This window comes from Clarias gariepinus, chromosome 20 (genome assembly GCF_024256425.1).
Source record: "Clarias gariepinus isolate MV-2021 ecotype Netherlands chromosome 20, CGAR_prim_01v2, whole genome shotgun sequence".
NCBI classification, from domain to species: Eukaryota; Metazoa; Chordata; class Actinopteri; order Siluriformes; family Clariidae; genus Clarias; species Clarias gariepinus.
The window spans coordinates 6,820,438-6,843,680 of record NC_071119.1 but is presented as its reverse complement, the minus strand read 5'-3'; the positions used below and the strand labels follow the sequence as shown (position 1 = coordinate 6,843,680).

At 37.8% G+C, this 23,243-nt stretch overlaps 1 protein-coding gene across 1 annotated transcript; it reads left to right on the top strand.

Moving 5' to 3' along the window:
• Nucleotides 1-14,046: 14,046 nt before the first annotated feature.
• Nucleotides 14,047-22,895, top strand: LOC128508607 (CD209 antigen-like protein C). Its single transcript, XM_053480006.1, has 5 exons — nt 14,047-14,204; nt 15,794-15,955; nt 21,517-21,650; nt 21,807-21,922; nt 22,193-22,895. Exons 1-5 carry the CDS (start codon nt 14,123-14,125, stop codon nt 22,362-22,364), a joined length of 666 nt encoding a protein of 221 aa, XP_053335981.1. The 5' UTR covers nt 14,047-14,122; the 3' UTR covers nt 22,365-22,895.
• Nucleotides 22,896-23,243: the final 348 nt, after the last annotated feature.

The following is a 23,243-nucleotide window of genomic DNA, read 5'->3' as shown; positions in this document are numbered from 1 at the left end:
CCTGAGAATTTGCAAATTTGCAAATTTCCTAGAGCTAGCTGGCCAGCTCTAGGAAGAGTCCTGTTGGTTTTGAACTTCTTCCACTTACGGATAATGGAGGCCACTGTGCTCATTGGGACCTTCAAAGCAGCAGAATTTTTTTTGGAACTTTCCCCAGATTTGTGCCTCGTGACAATCCTGTCTCGGAAGTCTACAGACAAGTCCTTTTACTTCATGCTTGGTTTGTGCTTTGACATAAACTCACAACTGCAGGACCTTATATGTGTGCGCCTTTCCAAATCATGTCCAATCAACTGAATTTACCACAGGTGGACTCCACTTAAGCTGCAGAAACATCTTAAGGATGATTAGGGGAAACAGGATGCGCCTGAGCTCAATTTTGCAAAGGCTGTGAATACTAATGTACATGTGATTTCACAATATTTTAATTTTTAATCAATTTGCAAAAATTCCATGTGATGTTTTTTCATGTTGTCATTATGGGGTTGTGTGTAGAATTCTGAGGAAAGAAATGAATTTAATCCATTTTAGAATAAGGCTGTAACATAAGATGTGGAAAAAGTGATGCGCTGTGAATACTTTCTGCATGTTCTATATGGGTAGGTGGAGGGGAGGGTTAATAGGTTGGAACACTGAAATGTGAAATAGTTCGAAATACCAAACAAATTAAAATTTTGTGTTTAATGTCATGCATTTGTTGTTTCTTGTGTATGTGTAGATGACTTTTGTGCTGGCAGGGAATGCTGCCCAGATCCACTGACTAACACCACAGATAGATTTTAGACCTATGAGGTAACACTACATAGTGTGAAGAGTCTTAATGCGCGCACAAACACACACACATACACACACACACACCCCTCCAATTCTCACTGCAAAACAGCTGAGCAAACTTTTAATTGCATTCAGAGTTACTGTTGTGTAAACTGCAGTAATTAATCATCACCTTGTTGAACAGAGACTGTAGTGTTTATACACCGTAGCTGTAGCAGCATTTGTTTTAAATATTCCTGACAAAATGTAACTACAAATGTTTACTATTTCTGTGAACACAATAATATTAACTAACCTCTTTCTGCTTTTTTTTCTCTATAATGAACAGATGTAACATCTGATGATCAGCAGGCAGGTGTGTGATGAAGCTGCTTTTCTTCAGGATTCAGTAATTCATGCTTTTAAAATCATCTTCCACATACTAATAAAATGTTAAAAAAGCTAACTTTTCAATGTGAGTCTGGTAGTCACATGACTGTAAAGACTGTATAGAGGCCGCATTAAGGTCTTCCTGCTTAAGTGTTGCTACAATGTGTCAGTTTTTCACTTGTGGTTTTTGCAGGAATATAATTAATTAAAGAGGAAACAAGCTTTTTGCACAGCAGCAACACATCCAGTCACTTACACCCTGAGTGTAGTTTTATCAGTGATGTTCTCTCCTGTGGGTCAAGAAAACTAGACTTCCCCATTTTTTTCCCCATGTGTCATTTTAATTGAAAACTTTTATCATTATCTACAGTAGCAGTGGACACATAACGCACTGTAGCGCATACTGACTCCACCAAAGCTCCAACATGCTTTTTCTGTGGAAGAGAGGCAACACTGGACCACCTCATTATAAATTGTGAAGCTTTGTGAAAGAGTAGTGGAAGCTAGTTTAAGGGCAGAGGTGAGCATTTGTGAGCAGCAATATGGTTTTATGGTACCATAAATCAGTGTGTGTGTGTGTGTGTATTCACCCAGCAGGAGAGACGATTACCTACAATTCCGCTGCAAGAGAGAGAAAAAACATTGACTCACTTGTGATGACATGACACTCGGGGTCAAAACATGAAGCGCATGCGTGAAACATGATACTCGGTGCTCGTAAACTAAGACAATGCTCGTTTTTCAAGTCAAAAATTATTAAAAATTGTTGCTCGTCTTGCGGAAAACTCGTAAACCGTGTGTTTAAATGATTGTTGCTGTGAGCTATTTCTTTACATACAGTACTGAGATGTAAAAGAAAGCGGTGGTTAATGCTGTTCTTAGTTCAGTGGAACTTATGTGTATCTTAAAAGCATGAGGCAAAAAAAGGCACTGTAACTTCCTCTAACTTCATTTCCTGACAGCAGCACATTCAATTCCCTATACAGAGTACAGAAGCTCAGGCTGTCAGTCATGTTCATACAGAGACAAAGTCATGTCATGTTTCAGTGAGACTTTTATATATTAAAGATGTTTTGGTGTTCTTCTGAGCAGGATGAGATGGTGAGGGTTATCTACAAGATTGTAGACAGTGCTGTAGGTCAAGACCCTGATGAGGAGGAGGAAGAGGCAGACACTGAGACATGCCCAGAAGCACAACACACAGGTACAAAATGTTTAACTTTTCTTGTCCAAAAGTGCTAAAAGTGTAGACATGCAGTAATTTAGTTTTTTTAATACAGTGAGTTGAGATGATGGTGGATATTTGTGAGAATGTACACACGGTTAGAGGGAACACAGAGAGGAAATTATATGACATTATGTCACCCTTTTTTTAATATACAGGCTGTGTTACTAGATTTTACTTATTTTAACATTGCTATATTTTTAATGTGTGTGTCACGTTCGGGGTGGTAAAGGCTGATATTATTTTTGGGAGCATAAACAGGCAGGCATAGGCGCAGAGGGGTGTTTTCAACAAAAGAGTCTTTAATTAAATAATAACATAAAACAAGCACAATGACGAGACCAAACCCAAACCAACAAACAACAAACTTAAACTATAACAAGGCATAGTGTGAAACACATGTAATCTGGTAAAACAGCAGCACTCTGGCGAGACACCGGCGCTATGACGGCACATACAAGACGTAGGCTCTATGGTGGAACACTAGCTCTAAGACATTACATACAGGGCATAGGACAAATACAGGCTTTAATACCTGTTACACATATTATAAGCCCTATGGCGAAACACAGGCTTAATGACGAACACAGGCTCTAATACCTGTTACACATTATAAGCGCTATGGCGAAACGCAGGCTTATGGACATAACACCTAGTACACACAAACTAAGCATGGAGCTGAAACGGGACAAAACAAGACTAGAGACACAGACGAGAGACTAGAGGCACGGGGAGACTAGAGATACAGAGCTAGGCTAAGGATACAGAGAGGCTAGGAATACAGAGAGGCCAGGGCCACTGAGAGGCTAAGGATACAGAGTGGCTAACTACCTACCTAAATTCTAACACACAACACAACATGACACAACACCAAATCAGCTCCACACACACTAAGGCCTTGTTCACACGGGCGTTAAGTTTTTGGATAAACGAACTTGCTCTGAACGTCCTAGACCTTTATGTTGTGTTTTGTAGTGGCGCTTAATTGACTTCCACACCGGCGTTCGTTTGTCTCTGTCTAACGTCAGCCTGCAGCCCAAATTGTAGTTTGTGTGTTAACCTGTGGAGGCAGTGTCGGGAACTGGATATGAAAGCGTGCCGCTACCAGGTTCACTTTCTGACTGCACAGGTCGGATTAATGGAAGTTTTTTTTGTGGTATGTTGAAGTTTTTCAACAATAATTTTTATTTATTTTGCCTTTTTCCACATTTCCCTATGTATAGAATGTAGGATCATAGAATATTTTCGGTCCTCCAAAGTGTAAAATGAAACACTTGCTGCTTGATCCGCACTCATCGGACGCTACGAACGCAAAAAAAAAAAAAAAACGCTCGATTGTAATGTCCGTGTGAACAAGGCCTAAAACACAACAAACATATAGCACTGACCGCACGAGAGCCTTATCCGATCAAAGAATGAACAGAACTTAAATTAAAACATAGAAGAAAATACAAAATAAACAAAACAAAACAAAATGCCCTGATACATAACAGTGGTTACAAACCAACAATGCTTGACCCAGTTTCCCAGCCTAATCAGTTAAAAGTTTTAATGATCTGCCTCGGATCAGGTGAGCTCCCGCATCACCTGACCAAGGTTCCTTCTGGGAAACTGAGTCTGCCAACAAAAAACTACAAACAGAACAGTGACTTCACCCTTACAGTGTGTGATTGAATTCATTTTTTAAATAATTACATATAATTGTAAACATTGACAACCTCTCTTTAAGTGCTACCTGTATGATTGCATCAATTACAATCTTTAATTTATAACAATCTCCCTTTAGAGTACAATTAAGAAACATAAAATATATCAATCGCCTAATAAACCATGAATTACTTTAAACAATATAACTTATGAACTAAAATGGGTTAGATAAACCTGCTGCAGATGGCAATTGTAAATGGCCTCGTAAAAAACCAATAGTATGCTTGGTACAAAAATCTGAAACTATAGCATGCAATGTAGTCAGAGAAGCGGAACTCATAAGAAAGTGTAATGTCTGTAAAAGCTCATCTACTGCACTTCTGAGAACATTCAGTATGTTTTCAAGCTTAAGCAGCACTGCTGGTAATTTGTCCTCTATTGCCTTATCTTCTCTTTCTTCTGTGTGACAATTGGAAAAAACATTTGTTCCAATTTTAGACATTAGACTTTCTTCATGTTCATCTGGAACCCATGGGATTTTAGGACTGTCTCTTACTGCAACTATTTTAGGTTTAAAGTCATTGTAAGAAGAAAAATGGTGCTTTCTATTTTTATGAGATTTAAATGTCCCATAAATGTTTGTCTTAATTGTACAACCCTTGAACATACATGATAGTTTCATGGGATTTAAAATGCAGATTTTAACTGACTGAAATATTCCTTGTCATTGCCAAGTTCAGATAAGCACAAACTTGATATTTGTATGTAACCAATGATTCCATTTAATGAGACGAGTCTCTGTTGGACTCTACAAAGGTGTGATCTAAGTGCATTCCATCACTTAAATATACATGGACAACTAGTAAATGGGCAGGGATATGGGTGCCTGGGTGCCTACGCCCATATTGAGTATGCTTTAACCTATAATGTTTAAGTAACTGACATCTAGTTGATGTCTTTAAAGTGCAACCTTTACACTCAACATTCAATATCTGTAACACAAGCACACACACCACAAGAAGAACAGTGTTCTCATGTAAAAATAAATGCAGTGGTTTACATATAACATATGACAGCTCTGCATACAAAAACAAATGTTTGTCCATCATATTCAGACTCTTAAATTTAAGACTTTTATGGGATCTGGAAAAAGAAATATTAATTGCTACAGGCAATTTAAACTGAAATGTGTGTATATAAATATATAATATTATCACAAATAAAAATATGTACTGAAGAAAAAACTAATATATGAGGAAAAATCTTCCATTTTCCGGGTGTTGACCTCCTCTGTCAAAACTGACAGAACTGCAGGTGGTAACTCACCCGGGCGGAGAGTCAATTGAAGCGTCTTGCTCTTCTGTTTCATTAGCGGTGCGTCTTGCACCGCTAATGGTGTCTCGCTGGCGTCTCGCTACAGCCCCCTGCTGTATCTATGAAATGTTGACTTAACATGAATGCTTTGTGTTTAGACAACGTATTAGGAATTTGTACAGTTAAGTTGAGACAATTACGTTAATCGAAAAAAAAAATATTTTAAGTCAACAAATACAATTATGAGTATACTGAAAGTAATTATATTATGTATAGTGAACAACCTGCCTTGTTCATTTTTGAGGGCATTTGTATAGCCCAATCTCTGCTGTGGGGGTAAAATGAGCATAGCTGCAGAGGGCTGTAGCATCGCGAGTGAATTAAACTAGTGATATTTGCACGACAATGTTGAGCATGTTACTCCTGCATCACTTAGAAGGTGCATGTAAAAAAGCAATATGTAAATATTAGTGCATTACTATATTGAAAAGTAAATCATTATGCTACTAGTTGTTAACAAAAGTATGGTATTACATCAACAATTTATGTTTGTTTTTAAATGTATAAGTATATAAGTTTTGTTCTCTACTCTGCTGAAAACTTTGGCCTTGCATACTGACTCATGTCATGCCTACTGTTTGATTTCTCTGTTCCACCACATAATGAACCAATCATTTTTTTTTTGCCCTACACTTTTGGTTAAGTAAAATTCTTACTTGTAGCAGTAAAATGACCCTGCCTTTCTCCCCTTGGAGATTGTCTCTCCACTCTTTAAGAACACTGCATACTTCCTGTACTACTTTACTGTCAATATAACAGTCAATATACATCTTTCATAGGAGAACATACAATACAATCAATGGTGAGGTTTTGTTGATTTTGATTTTGATGTAAATTAGGTTTTGTACAGTTACCCTAAATCTTTTTTGTATTATGAAGGCCATGGTACACATAGACCTGCCTCTCTCATGTTCAACAGTTTATTCTATGGGCCACTAGTGCAGACGAGATTTTATTTGGCACAGTTTTGTCTCCTTGGGTGGATTCTTCCTGTTCTACTTTCTGTGCACCCTCCCTTCTACTGGTTAGCTTTATAGTACTGGAGGTCACTGGTTCAGTTCAATCCGCTCCAACCTTCATATAAAAGTTATTATTATTATTATTATTATTATTATTATTATTATTTCTAATTAGAGTATTAGATCATATTAGAAGTTTATTTGCTAAAACTGTCATTTTCCTGATTAGACAGTACTATAATAGAGTCCTGAAAAAAGCTCTGTAATTTTCATATTGTCGAGTTTTGTGAAATTCAAATGTAAATAAAAGTATTTACTGTACAGTTAGTATTAAAACATGGTGACAGTTTATCATGAACTTTTGGCTTAGAGATTGAGCACTGTAATAGTTGTTTTTCAGAAAATGTATAAAGAATTTGTAACAGTGTTGGCAACTTGAATACAATTTCCTGGCTCGATTGTGTGTGTGTGTGTGCGTATATGCAGATCCTGGGTATGTCCTATGTGGCTGCTGAAAAAAAAATATTTTGTGAAAAAAAATAAGTGGGTAATAATAACTCTTGATCAATAGAACTTGTATTTTGCAAAAGTCTGTGTAAAAATTAAGTTATAAAAAAGTAAATCTATAAATCGTGGATATGCATAATATTTATAGATTTACTTTTTCCCTCATACAGATATTTTTAAAAAGTAAATCTATGATAAGTCTACAGTATGAGTAAGAAGTGCAGTTCAAATATTTTCTCACTTTGACCACTAAAGGTCATTGATGCCCCTCGTCTGATTAACTTCCTCTGACTTCCTTTACTGGAAGTACAGAGACAGTCTTTTCAGGTTTGAGTGAGTGTCATAAATTAAAGATGCTTCAAGGTTCTTTTGAGCAATTGGAGATGGTGGGGAATCTCAGAGAATGAAAGTGGTGTTAAAGGTCACAACACTGACCCAGAGAAAGAAGACACAGAGAGACAGCTAGAAGCACATCACACAGGTGAACAATGTTTGAGTATTTAAACCCTTAGGGCCCTGAAGAAGTTCTGAAATGTCCTGACATTTGTGTATTTTTCAGTTACTTATAAACATTTAACGTCATATGGCTAAAGTCTGAGCTACAATAATATGTGAACAGCATGTATGTACAAGTTTGTATTGTGAAGAAAAGGACATTTATGTGTGGTTACTGAAAACCACCAAAAAAAGGAACTAAAATAGGGGGACAAACCACATTAATAACATTTGTCTATAAGACATTTGTAAACTGGATCTTGTAGCCTGGAGTTTTTACTTCAAAATGATTTGACAATCATCCTGCTCACTTATTCACAGAAAACAATATTTTCATGTAATTCACCCTGACATGTAAACTTCTGAGCCACATACAGCCCATTTATGCATAAACAATTCTAGGAGTTTGTCGGAGTTTAATCATATGCCTCTTGAGGATTGACCACAAGTTCTTAATGAGATTTAGGTCTGTAGAGTTTCCTGTCCATAGACCAAAAATGTTATTGTTTTGTTCCCTGCCTTAACCTTCCTCTTATGTTCGGGTCGGCATAGACCAGTTTTAGGTTTTAAATGCATATAAGTACCACATAAATTTGTTTAATGCATCAAGGCAGTTTGACTTTTTCAGGAATTACTATTTAAATAAAATAAAACAAGAAAAATCTATTTCACTAAATTATAAAATGTTGTGTTCAAAATTATGACCTTTGTGCTAGGGTTGGTTTCAATCCAGTTATACTATAAGATTATAAAATAATGATTAGTGCCAAAATTGAAATCATAAACAACTGTCAGTTCACTAACACTGTCAGCTAACAGTCCATGAACAGCAAGCTCCTCTCCCAACCCTGTGAGCTTTAGTTAGGGGCGTCAAACCCAATACGGACATGTCCAGTCATGTATGGTATGCATAAGAACAATTTGGTTTAGAGCTGGTGACTTGCAGAGTACACATCTTTAGTTTGCAACATGCTAAAAAAAGATTTACAAGAAGCCAAGTTCTGGATCATATTTTTGCTGCAAATAAAGCAAAGGACACGAAGCAGCAGGGCCCCAGTGGTGCGAGCTGATGAGTGAAGGGTATAATTTGTGTCACGATTTTTCTTTTGTTTTTTTAGCAGATTCTGATGCCAGTGGGAGCTATTATTCACTCATGATTTCATTTACTTCTGTAAATAAACATGCACATAATTCACCGCATCTGTGCCTCTGCATGTCCGTGAATTTCTGCCCACTACAGAAAGCTTTACAGGGGGAAGACAATGTAGAGTATCAATCAAAAGACACATCTGATGAGTGTGATGAGGAGGTCAGTGCTTAAGCTGCTCCCGCTCCTGCTAAAACATTCAAATCAAAATTGGTAACAAATGTTACTTTTATGGCAGGGCAGCTGGTACAAATGTTATCACAATGATCCCTGAGATCACAAGCTTTGCTATGACAAGTGTAAGTGACTGTTATTTATGGTTAAACTTGGTAAAATGGTTAAAATGTTTATGGTTAAACTGGTTAAAATGTTAGACCATGGACGGGATGGGATTGGTAATGGTAAACGTTGATGGACTTAAAACAGAGTTCGGGCTGAACCAGGAGGATGGGGAACAAACATGAGGTTAGGAGGCAGGTTACTTGGCCCGGGTTCATGAGACAGGGCTTGCTGGACCTTGGTCTCGATATCAAGCTACACTGCTGCGAGGAAGCATGACAGGGGAATGATGGTATTATTGGCAGTGTAGTCGTGAGTAGGTGAAAACTGCCTGGGGAGCACATCTGGCTTGGGGTTCTTGGACCCAGGATGATAGGAGAGGATGAAGTTAAACCTAATGAAGAACAGTGACCACCGAGCCTGGCGAGAGTTTAGCCTCTTGGCGGTCTTTAGGTATTCCAGATTCCTGTGGTCGATCCAGACCAGAAATGGGATCTCCATCCCCTCTAACCAGTGTCTTCACTCTGCCAGGGTCAGCTTGATGGCCAGACGTTCTCGATCACTGATGCCATAATTCGTCTCGGCAGGGGTAAAGCGGTGTGAGAAGAAAGAGCAAGGGTGTAGCTTGTTGTCGCGCACACTCTCTGGGGAAAGTTCACCTCCCACCCCTGTGCTGGAGGCGTCGACTTCCACAACAAACAACGTAAAGGAATAGAAATAAAACATGAGAGAATCGAAGCAAAAAATACACAAGATAATCCAGCAATTAAAGCTATTATATTATAATATTATAATATAATTTGATAATGAAAATATTTACATAAATATACATTTATTTTGACTTAAAGTAAGTATTAACATTAATTTACTGAATGGAATGAGTCATTTAAAAGTACAAATACACAATGTCTTTGGAACTTTACATTTTGGAGATTAAAAGCATCTGTTGATGTAACATAAGTCACCTCTGCCCCTGCCAGCTAACAGTGTCAGACACTAATACTTATACTGCAGTTAGGTTTCAGAGTACAGTGCACACACTAACTCTCTCTTAAAATTCTTAATGCACATGCCTTAAAAGAGCTCGCTAACCCTCCCTGTTTATCTGACTCCTTTACCTTTATTGGTGTTAGTGAATTCCTGCAGCTTTTCAGCAGTGACATGGCGATGTAATCTTAACGGTACCTGAGACTCGTCTGAGATTTGCGATAGACAAATGTGGCAGTATTAATAAATGAGTAATAAATGAGCTTTGTTTACAACAATTAAAAATTGAATAGAATAAAAAGAATAACAATTAAAAATGTCTTACCGTCATTGTCCAATTGTCTCCAACTACCTGGACTCCATATTAACATCAATTAACATCAACTGTTATAGCTGAACTGCCTGCCACCTAACACACTGTATAAATGCAGATAAATTCCTGCTTTCTGTTTCACCCAAATGAGGATGGGTTCCCTGTTGAGTCTGGTTCCTCTCAAGGTTTCTTCCTATTACCATCTCAGGGAGTTTTTCCTTGTCACTATCTTGATTCATGCACACTTACATTCCATACAGACTTAAATAATTCTTTTGATTGTGTAAAGCTGCTTTGCGACAATGACAATTGGTAAAAGCGCTATACAAATAAAATAAAATTGAATTAAATTGTCTCTTGAGCTTGCAGGTATTTTTTCCTCCCACTGAAACACAACAGCATTTCAGAATCAGCAGTCTTTTCCTCTGCCCCTCAGAAACTGCTTTCATCCTCACCTGTAGCTCAGCAGCGTGTCTTCACTCCTCTGAATTTACACAGATACCGTTTACCTTTTAACATTTGAAAGATGCCTGTTTCTGATTGGCTGGTTTATATCATGTTGCATCAGACTCGTGTCTAATACATGAGTAATAAACTCAGGTGTATTTTGCATCAGGTCCCGCCCTCACTTGTGGCTTATTTAAATGCACCAATAATAAAGCGGTAATTAGAATATCTCAATCAGAAACAATATTCCAAGGCTCCTGTCTCCAGCTTTTGATTGGCTGTAAACGTGGAGAGCTCGCAGAGTTTTTATTAAAGTTTCTGGTACAAAATTAACACCATATTTTCCCTTATACAAGCTAAAATTTTAAATGTAACTTAAAGCGCGGCTTTAAAACAGCTACACAGCAAATACAGAGTGTGTCAGAATATTCAGGCCTGCATTAAGAAAGCTGATGGTTAATTGCCATGGTGATATTTCAGAACAAATGTCATCAAAACAAAAAAGAAATATTTGTGGTGTTTACGTGTATAAATTGGCGTAAATAATCTTTTAAAAAGTCATGAAAAAATGCTAAACTTGCATCTTCGCATAAATGTCAAAGTATTATAAGACTAATATGATTTACCTCAAAATTACAAATAAAAACATTATTTTTTTAGTATGGACATTAATCTTTATCTAATGAGTTTCATATTTAATTAAAATGTATTCTTGTTAATCAAGTTGTACATAATTTACAAAAACAGAAAAAAACCCTGCAAAAATAATATGGTATATTTACTGTTAAAAATGTAAAAAAAAAAAAAATCAGTATTAAAAAATACTGTAAAAGGTACTTAAAAAACAGTCAACTTAATAATTTACATATAAGGTTTGTAGTTTTACAGAAATTTGTATGTAGTTTTTTTTTTTTAAGTTATTTTCTGTAAAATCTTTTTTTACAGGATGGACTCCGACCAAAATAATAAACAAAAAAGGGTATCTGTATTTTAGAAGCTAGTTTACCCAACAAACAAAACACAAACAAAAATACAGGTACCTTTTCAAAAACAGTGAAAAAAATTCCCTCTTCCCCAAAATAAATGGCAGCTACACCTCTACTACTGGTGAGCGCACAAACACACAGTGAAATGAAATACAAAATATGTACAAAGAGCCAAGCAACCAAACCAAAGTGACAAAGCAATAATCAAACTCAAAGGAAGGCAAAAAGTTAAAACCAGAATACACAATCCAATATTAAAATTCACAATCACAAAATCTCTCTCTCCAACACAACCAACGCTTACATGCCATTCCTGTGTCTCTCTGGTTTATGAATGGTCTGCTGATGTTGTCACTCAGGCCAGAAGCGACTGTTTGGAAGGTCAGGCAGCTGCCGGTGTAGTGGTAGTGTAAAGACAGATCTTCTTGACGGAACATGAAGTTGAGGATATGTTCCACTTTATTTCCACTGATGTAGACGGCAGAGTGTCCACTGATTTTTTTTATTTTTTTATTTTAGAAATCCACTATAAGCTATTTGGTTTTCTTGTTCAAGTTTAAGTAGGCTTCATTGTCACTTCAACCATATACAGTTAGTACAGTAAAATAAAACAACGTTCCTCCAGGACCAAGGTGCTACAAGCAACATAAATTTACAAGATAAATTACCAGAGAAAAAACTAAACTAGCTAACTAAGAGGCATATTTAGCTGGCTAGTGGAAACAAGACGGCTTGTCCTAACAACATAAATTAACAACATAGAAAGCATTGACAGCAAAGCAAAAGATCTCAAAAACGTGTCGAGCTCAAACTGTAAATACTGATATGTATTTATTTTTCATTTTCTTCTTTGCTTCAATGATGATACTTCTTTAACTGCGCTTTCTCCATTCAGTATTATTATTAGTAGTAGTAGTGCTACGAATTTATTGTTATTGTTATTATTCTTATTAGTATTGTAACGCACCCGCGCGTGTGCAAAAAAACAAAGTACAACTAAGAATACATAAATATATGATATGTTATGCTGGGTTTCTGTAAACACGTCATTGGGTTGTTTATGCTGGGTCAAAATTCTGTGTTATTTCGGGTACGTTAATTACACTGTTGGGTTGCTTTTGCTATGAAAACTAAAAGTGCTGCATGATTAAACTCAATGCAAAAAAAAAAAATGGAAAAAGAAACTTCTCCGTTTCCTCCCTTTTGTTACGGTGTTTATGCAGTAAACCCATGGGTGAACACGATGATTTAAGAATTTAATTAAACACAAATATACATAAATATAAGTGCCATTTTAATTCAAATCCAACATTTTAATGGTTAGTGATTGGTGCATGGGCGTCAACTTGTTCTGTATTATTCCATTGTCATTCATACTGCCGTAGTTTTAGAGCCCTTTACTAAAGCAAGTTGGTAAGTAAGTAAGTAAGCAAATAAAAGGGAAATGAATAAATAGCTTTAAATGGTACCTCAGCATAGTAAAAGCATGAGTTTATATCCAAGAATAAATATTATGTATAAAGAAAATTTAATTTATATATTTGTGTTTAATTAAATTCTTAACATTTTGGTTATAATGGTTAGTGTTTGTTGCAGACATTCACATTATTTTTGGGGAAGAGCTTGGCTTGTACAGGTTACTTTACACTAATCAGCAGTCGACGCCCCGCCGTAAACAGCAGATCAAAGGAGCAGTTATCGGCTATGACACGTAGACTTCTGAGTTTGGAGGCCAGGGCTGGTTGGTTGGAAGCATGTTTGAAGGAGAAGATAACGTGACAAACACACACACACATACTCTCCATGCATACACACCTACAGTACAGTATGAGATGCGTGCTCAAACACACACAAACTCTCCGTGCACACACACACAGAAACTTTTCGTTTTAGATCAAAAGGATGAACACAAATTTATAGGCTACTCGATAGATAAACGCTGGCTTTTCCAACATGCCAGCACGCTTTAATGTAAGCCGATTTATTCAAATCATAATAAGAGAATATATAGAAAGATAAATAACATAGAAAAAGCATAATACGACTGTCCATACAGTAAATGAAAAAGAAAAGTGTCAAATCCAACTATTAAGTCTGATTCAATTGCTATCATAAACCATTTTTTTTTATTTGTTTATCTATTTTAGGCAGAGACGTCTGCTCTGTCTTGTTAATTCATCTAAACGGCATGACCGGCGCGCAGCTGTCAGCAATTTCACATAAATAAGAGAAAAATAGCTTTATACTGGCTTTTACTGGTTCGATTTCGAAAATGTAAGTATGCTGGGTGATAAAGCTCACAGATCACAGGAAAAGTCATTAAAGGCGGATCCTGGACTTTGATCAAGTGTGAAGTATTTTTTCTCCCATTGCGGTCAAATAACCAGTATTCTGCGCTTCTAGTGTTAAGAGTTACAGCAAATGGCAAGATTTCCTAGCCCAAAGTCAAAAGTACTATCTAAAGAACATAGCATAGTCTTGAAAATATGATTACAGCAACTCCTTAAACAATGAAAGGAAGCGCAGAATTCAATAGATTGGCCAGTTTCACAGGGTGGAGTCTGCCCAGTGCAGAGGAAGCTGTAGTGCATAGCTCTCATTCACAAACAACAGATGCTACTGACCATCATTTTCCAGGACTCTGAAATAAAGACTGAACACATAGGATCTCCACGCTGGGACCTGACGACCATGGGTCAGTAAAAACATTTTAAACTTTCTAAGTTTAACTTAGCAAACTTCTCAGGATGAAATTTGGAAGTGCATGTGTAGTGACTGTATTTAGTCATTCTTACTTACCAATTAAAACATAAAAACTGCTTTCTTTCTTTCTTTCACAAAAAACATGGTATTTGGACTGAAAGCAACAAATACAAACTCACTCACACACACACACACACACACACACAATTTGTGCATGTTGGATTTCCTAAGCTGGTAGATTTTTTTTTTTCAGGAAGTCATCTATGATGATCTTAATGTCTTTTTTTAATCACATTACTGTGTGTGTGTGTTTTTATACCTTGTAAGTGTATAAATGAAAAGTAACCAGATGAATTTCTAAAATGCCTAATGTTATTTTACACATAACTGCATTACGCAGATGCCTGTTACACATCTGACCCCCAAAGTAACATATGCAGTTAATCCAGTCAAACAAGGAACAATAAGCAGTATTAGAGTTATGGGCATCGAAACAACAGCTGAGGTTTAGCAGTAATAGTAAGCCACTTGATGTGGACATCACGTTTGATTGTCCCTTTTTTTCCTTTCTGTAGTCAGCTCTGCTTTTACTTGCTGATCCAGTAGTTAGTTTATTTATTTTATTTTATTTTTTTTCCTAAAAACTTAAAATCCCTATTCCCATAATTGCACTTTAACAGTTTGTTCAGTGACATGGTAGTAACCTGATTGATTCATTCATTTTTGTACCAAGGGAAGCTAACTTTACCCTGGTTCCCTTTGGAATGCTTCTAAAAAAAATCACAGTTTGACACCATTTGTGTAAAGGGAGAAGAGCAGTGAGGAGGGCTCACAACCCTGGGAGCACCAGCCAGCTAATTGACTAAGTGCTGCACATTATTTTACACAGCCCCGCCCATTGCTTTCTATCATTTAAAAAATAAATAAACATTGGGAATTTTTTTGCACCCCAATATAATTTTTCCTACATTGTCTAGTCTCATGGACTAAACAGGTATAATTGAAGAAAATTTAGAAAAATCGTAGCAAAATAAGATTTTTAAACACATATAGTGGATCTATTCCTACTAAAAGACCATGAAATCAGTCTGGATATAGTCAACTTTGGCACACAATATAATACACAAATTTCTAGGCGGGAAGTTTTTATGTTTTATGCATTATTTCTATTTTTATTGTTGTTGTTGTTAGTGTTCTTCTTCCTTTTATTATCACTTTTTATGCTCTATATTATGAAATACTTTATTTCCCATGTTTTTGAGTCGAAATAATTTGTTTTGTTCTCTGTTTTTGCACTTGAACTTGAGTGTTATGGGTTTCACTTGCAAATGCGCGTAGATGATTAAAAAGAAAGTGTCTTTATATAAATCTGGTTAAAATAGTTAACCTTAATATGGTTTTTTAAAGTCATTATGGTGCAGAGAAGGAACATCATTGCATGCATTCAATGTGAAGGGAGGAGTTTTACAGTGACAGCTGGATAAAGATACTGAGCTTTTATATTAATGAGGCTCTTGAGACTAAACTGTAAATGCTATATGTGGAGAAACAAAATTGTAACTTTGTGACATTTACCTCTAGGAGGGGGAGACACTAGGTTTTGCAGACTGTGTGTGGGGGTGCTGTGTGTTCTCCTGCTAACAGCCACCACAGTGTTGTGGATCAAATTTAACAACCTGACCATAGAAAACAACCAGTTACAGAGGGAGAGAGATGAATGCCTGAGAACACTTTGTGATTTGTGTAAGTAGACAGATTTAGCATCACATTTTCTGCCCACCAGTTAAATGTCCTCAATAGAAATTCATGAGCCGTCTTAAAACATCAAGATTTCTCAAGCATCGACAACCAACATTCTATTACAGTATATCTTCCTCCATATAATATTTATAATATATATTATAATCTCACTGTGACACTTTACAATCCTGATTCATAACTTATCTGTAGCTGTGTTAGAAGTAAGAAAGAAAGAATAAATGAATATCTCTTCACTGACATTAATTCAATTGACAACTAATTAGTAATCATGCTTGTAATAGTTCACTGGTACCACTGTTAACACTAAACCTTACCTTCCTCGTGGAAATAATATACAGTAGGGGAAATAAGTATTTGATCCCCTACAGATTTTCTACATTTTTTTTTATCCTAGGTTTATGGTAAAGGGTTGAGACAGAATATTAACCAAAAATCCAGAAAAAGCACATGATACAAATGTTATGAATTAAGTTGCTCCTAACAACAATCTGGTATGTATATAAAAGCCACCTGTCCACAAAATCTCTATCTTCCATTTAAACCTCACCACCATCGGCAAGACCAAAGAGCAGTCAAAGCAAGTCAGGAACAAGATTTTAGACCTGCACAAGGCTGGAATGGGCTACAAGACCATCAGCTAGAAGCTTGGTGAGAAGGAGACAACTGCTGGAGTGATTATTTAGAAATGGAAGAAATATAAAGTAACTTTTAATGGCCCTTTATGCAAGATTTCACCTCATGGACTAAGAATAATCATGAGAAAAATGAGGGACCTCGAAAAATGAGCTTGTGAATGATCTCAAGGCAGTTGGGAGCACAGTCGCCAAACAAACCATTGGTAACACAATACGCCTGCATGGATTGAAATCCTTCAGCGCAGCAAGTCTTCCTCTCCTCGAGAAGGCACATGTACAGACCCGTCTGAGGTTTGCCAATGAACAGAGAAAGATTGAGATAAACTGCTGTGGTCAGATGAGACCAAAATTGAGCTCTTGTCATCAATTGTTATCAACTTAACTTGCTGTTTTCGAAGGAAGAAAAATGCTGACTATGACACTAAGAACACCACAGTCCCTACATTCAAGCACGGAGGTGGAACTATTATGCTTTGGGGGTGTTTCTCTGCTAAAGGTACAGATTGACTTTGCTGCACTGAGGGGCCAATGGATGAGGCCATGTGTTGTACAATTTTGGATAAGAACCTCCTTATGATGGGTTGTGGATGGGTCTTCCAGCATAAAAATAAACCTAAACTTACTGCCAAGGCAACTAAGGAGTGGCTCAAGAATAAGCACATTAAGGTCATGGAGTGGTCTAGCCAGTCTTCAGACCTTAATCCAATAGAAAATTAATGGATAGAGCTGTAACTTTAAATTGCCAAGCAACAGGTAAGCCTTAAACATTTAGAGAAAATCTGTAAAGAATAGTGGATCAAAATGCATCCCAAGATGTGTGCAAATCTGGTAAATAACTCCAAAAAAAGCACATACCTTGGCCGTTTCTGCTCTAGAAATGTCATGTGCTCTTCATATTTGGACTGAGAAACAAAACTTTAAACATGATTTTTTTTAGGCTTTACTTGGTGCCTTTTAATGACTTTTTCTTTTACAAGTGAATTATTTTTACAAGTACTTCTTTTCATTTTTTTTTTTATTATGTGAAGTAAGAGAACACACAAATACTTCTTCTTCTTCTTTGTCTTTCGGCTGTTCCCTTTCAGGGGTCGCCACAGCGAATCATCTGCCTCCATCTAACCCTATCCTCTGCATCCTCTTCTCTCACACCAACTAACTTCATGTCCTCTCTCACTGCATCCATAAATCTCCTCTTTGGTCTTCCTCTAGACCTCCTGCCTGGCAGTTCCAACCTCAGCAACCTTCTACCGATATATTCACAATCTCTCCTCTGAACATGCCCAAACCACCTCAATCTGGCCTCTCTGACTTTATCTCCAAAACATCTAACGTGGGTTGTCCCTCTGATAAACTCATTCTTAATCCTATCCATCCTTGTTACCCCCAAAGAGAACCTCAACATCTTCAGGTCTGCTACCTCCAACTCTGCCTCCTGTCTTTTTTTCAGCGTCACTGTCTCTAAGCCGTAGAGCATCGCAGTCTCACCACTGTCCTGTACACCTTTCCTTTCATTCTCGCTGATACTCTTTTATCGCACAACACACCTGAAACTTTTCTCCACCCATTCCAACCTGCCTGTACCCGCCTCTTCACCTCCTTTCTATACTCTCTGTTGCTCTGGACCGTTGACCCTAAGTACTTAAAATCCTGCACCTTCTTTACCTCTGCTCCCTGTAGCCTCACCAATCCTCCTGGGTCCCTCTCATTCACACACATGTATTCCATCTTGCTGCGGCTAACCTTCATTCCTCTGCTTTCCAGAGCATAACTCCACCTCTCCAAATTTTCCTCCACCTGTTCCCTGCTCTCGCTACAGAGCACAATGTCATCTGCAAACATCATAGTCCATGGGGACTCCTGTCTTACCTCATCTGTCATCCTGTCCATCACCAGAGCAAACAAAAAGGGGCTTAGAGCCGATCCTTGATGCAGACCCACCTCCACCTTAAACTCTTCTGTCACATCTACAGCACATCTTACCACTGTCTTACAGCTCTCATACATGTCCTGCACCACTCTAACATACTTCTCTGCCACTCCAGACTTCCTCATACAATACCACAGCTCCTCTCTTGGCACCCTGTCATACGCTTTCTATAAATCTACAAAGACACAATGCAACTCCCTGTTACCTTCTCTGTACTTCTCCGCCAGCATCCTCAAAGCAAATACTGCATCTGATGTACTCTTTCTAGGCATAAAACCATATTGCTGCTCACAAATGCTCACCTCTGCCCTTAACCTAGCTTCCACTACTCTTTCCCACAGCTTCATTGTCTGGCTCATTAGCTTTATACCTCTATAATTGCCACAGCTTTGCACATCTCCCTTGTTCTTAAAAATTGGCACCAATACACTTCTCCTCCATTCCTCTGGAATCCTCTCACTTTCCAAGATCTTGTTAAACAAACTTGTCAAAACCTCTACTGCCACCTCTCCCAAGCACTTCCATACCTCCACAGGTATGTCATCAGGACCAACAGCCTTTCCACTCTTCATCCTCTTCAACGCCCTTCTCACCTCACTTCTACCAATATTTGCTACTTCCTGTTCCACAACAGTCACCTCTTCTACTCTTTGTTCTCTTTTGTTTTCCTCATTCATCAACTTCTTAAAGTACTCCTTCCATCTTCCCATCACCCTCCTGGCATCTGTCAGTACATTTCCATCTCTATCTTTAATCACTCTAACCTGCTGCACATCCTTCCCATCTCTATCTCTCTGCCTTGCCAACCTGTACAGATCCCCCTCTCCCTCCTTACTGTCTAGCCTAGCATACAAGTCCTCATATGCTCTTTGTTTGGCCTTTGCCACCTCTACCTTCACCTTACTCTGCATCTCCCTGTACTCCCGTCTACTCTCTTCAGTCCTCTCAGTGTCCCACTTCTTCTTAGCTAGCCTCTTTCGCTGTATACACTCCTGGACTTTCTCATTCCACCACCAAGTCTCCTTGTCCACTTTCCCCTTACCTGATGATACACCAAGTACCCTCCTACCTGTCTCCCTGATCACATTGGCTGTAGTTGTCCAGTCAACTAAAAGCACCTCCTGACCACCCATAGCCTGTCTCAACTCCTCCCTAAAGACTTCACAACATTCTTCCTTTCTCAGCTTCCACCACTTTGTCCTCTGCTCTGCCTTTGTCTTCTTCACCTTCCTCACCACCAGGGTTATTTTACACACCACCATTCTGTGTTGTCTGGCTACACTCTCCCCTACCAACACTTTGCAGTCACTGATCTCTTTCAGATTACAACGTCGACACAAGATGTAGTCGAACTACATCTGCTTCTGCCTCCACTCTTATATGTCACCCTATGTTCCTGCCTCTTCTGGAAGAAAGTATTTACCACTGCCATTTCCATCCTCTTTGCGAAGTCCACCACCATCTGTCCTTCTACATTCCTGTCCTGAAGACCAAACCTGCCCATCACATTTTCATCACCTCTGTTCCCTTCCCCAACATGTCCATTGAAGTCTGCACCAATCACCACTCTTTCACCTCTGGGGATGCTCTGCATCACTTCATCTAACTCACTCCAGAATTTCTCCTTCTCTTTTAACTCACATCCTACCTGTGGGGCATAACCACTAACAACATTGAACATTATCCCTTCAATTTCCAGCTTCAGACTTATCACCCTATCTGATACTCTCTTCACCTCTAGAACATTCCTTACAAACTCCTCTTTCAGAATAACTCCTACTCCATTTCTTTTTCTATCCACACCATGGTAAAACAATTTGAACCCTGATCCTAAGCTTCTAGCCTTGCTACCTTTCCACCTGGTCTCCTGTACACACAGTATATCCACCTTTCTTCTCTGCATCATATCAACTAACTCTCTTCCCTTCCCTGTCATGGTCCCAACATTCAAAGTCCCTACTATCACTCCTAAACTCTTGCCTTTCCTCTTCTCTCTCTGCTTACGAACACGCCTTCCTCCTCTCCTTCTTCGACCAACAGTAGCCCAATTTCCACCAGCACCCTGTAGGTCAACAGCACCAGTGGCGGTCGTTGTTAACCCGGGCCACGACTGATCCGGTATGGGAATTATATTCTTGATTCGCATCATTGATTTGGTAAATGTTTTACGTCGGATGCCCTTCCTGACACAACCCTCTGCATTTATCTAGACTTGGGACTGGCACAAGAAGACACTATTGCGCCCCCCGTGGTTGCATTTCAGAAAATACTTAAAATGGATAATTAATCCAAATGATCAACTGATCAAATTATGTCTTTTTCTTGAACTCTAAAACAGTTGGAGTGAAAATACCCTGGTATTGTGATTTATTTTAAAATGAATCCAAGATAAGTGAATAAAAATATAAATTTTGTTTATTTGTTTGTTTTTACCTTCTTTATAGCTTATAGTACATGTGGTGCGAGAGGTCAAGTCACGTAGGCTTTTATTGTCATTTTAACCATATACAGTATAGTACATGATAAAATGAAACAACAATCCTCCAGGACTAAGATGCTACATAAATTTACAAAACCTATCTCAGTCCTATACATAAAAGACAACATAAAGTGCACATGCAAATGTGCAAACAAGAGCGACAACATGACAACATAATTTGTTTCAACACTCTGTGGTAATGAGTTGAGGTAATGAAATGAGAAACAGTAAACTTTTCATTGTAGATAGCAGCAGAGATAAAAAAAAATAAAAAATAAACATTTTTTGTGCAAATATATATTGCGCAAAAAAGCAATTTTAGGTTGGTATGTACAATTGTTAGATGGTTGTTGATCAGTGTGTTTGTGTGTGTGTGTTTATCATTTCATTCCCAGTGTTACTGAGATGATTAGAGTTTAACTGAGTGTATCATGTCTATACACAAGTAACAGATCAGAAGCTCTTTTTGATCTCTATAAATTCTTTCTTTTTGTCTCCACAGACAAAGTAAAGTGTTTCAACTTCAGCTCCAGTTTTTATTTCATGTTTAACGAGCGAAAGAACTGGATTGAGAGCAGACAGTACTGCAGAGAGAAAGGAGCAGATCTGGTGATCATAAACAGCAGAGAGGAACAGGTGTGTGTGTGTGTGTGTGTGTGTGTGTGTGTGTGTGCTTGCATGTCTGTTTAATCTGAAAAGCCTTTTCAGATTTTTCAGATTCAGAGCCTTTTCTTTAATCGGAAATCCAGTGTATAATTTATGGTTAATATGATATTGAACTCTCAATCACAGGAGTTCATCATTGAACAGCTGGGCGACAATAATGGGACTTGGATTGGCCTGAGTGACAGAGAAAGAGAGGGAAAGTGGAAATGGGTGGACGGTACACTACTGACCAGCATCACTATGTAAGAGATAATAATTAATTCTGTATCTTTCTCAAACAGTCTCAGCTAGTGTGAATTTCCAATGGTCCTGTGCACTACAGCAGGCAGATGATATTATCGCCTAATGATTCAATTAGATTTCTCCTAATGAGGAATATTATCTCCTGTTATATTTATATACTTATTTGTCAGAGTTATGACATTGTTATAATTGTTATAAATCACAGACTCAGGATGTGACATTGATAAGTGAAGATAAATGAACAGTGATTCTGACGCTCTGGTTTTCAGGTACTGGCATAAGGAGGAACCAAATGATGAAGGAAATAATGAAGACTGTGGTGAGATCTCAACATATCAAGATAAGAAGGCCTGGAATGACCGACCATGTTCTGATAAAACACGAGGGATTTGTGAGAAAAAAGAGTTTTCAGTGGTAAATTTAAAACCACCAGCAAAATAATAAAATGCCTGTAAACATATGAAATTCATGTAAAGCAGTTGTACCCTTTATGATTATTATTGGTGTAGAGCTATTTATAATGTGACTCTCCCAGATAACCTGCTTCCACGAAACGCGACATGTTACCTTACCCATTTCATATTATGTACATTGGCAGCATTAAAGATTTGCGTTTGCTGGTGCTATGGGGTGCTTGCCTTTCCACTGGTGCTCTGAAATGTAAGATTTCCAACCAATGTTCCAGCTGGCATGGCTGAATTCACACACCTTTATCCTGTAGATGCTTGCTGGAGGGTGTGCTGCATGTGTGTGGGAGTGTGTGGTTCCCCTTATTTATGACTAGTTTTAGTTTCAGATGCAGCAACAATAATCACATGACTCCGTTTGACCAATCAACAGCAGTAACAATAACCACATAGAAAAAATATAATCTTGAGCCAGTGTTTTATAAATTAATCCTACTGTACCTGTAAATCTGTCCTACATACTCTCACTGTGCATGCATGAATATGTAACTATATTTCAGTACAGAATTAATCGGCAACACGTGTTGTAAATTTTTATGCATCCTAAAAAATATGAATGCATCCCTGGCATAATATACAAAGCATGTTTTATATATATATATATATATATATATATATAAATATATATATATCGGTGACCAAGACAGCAAGTCATTGTGATGTATCAAGAGCCACGGTATCCAGGGTAACGTCAGCATACCTCCAAGAAGGACAAACCACATCTAACAGGAGTAACTGTGGACGCAAGAGGAAGCAGTCTAAAAGGGATGTCCAGGTGCTAATTGTAGCCAATTGTATCCAAAAAACATAAAACCACAGCTGCCATACTTACTGCATAAAATGCACCTTAACT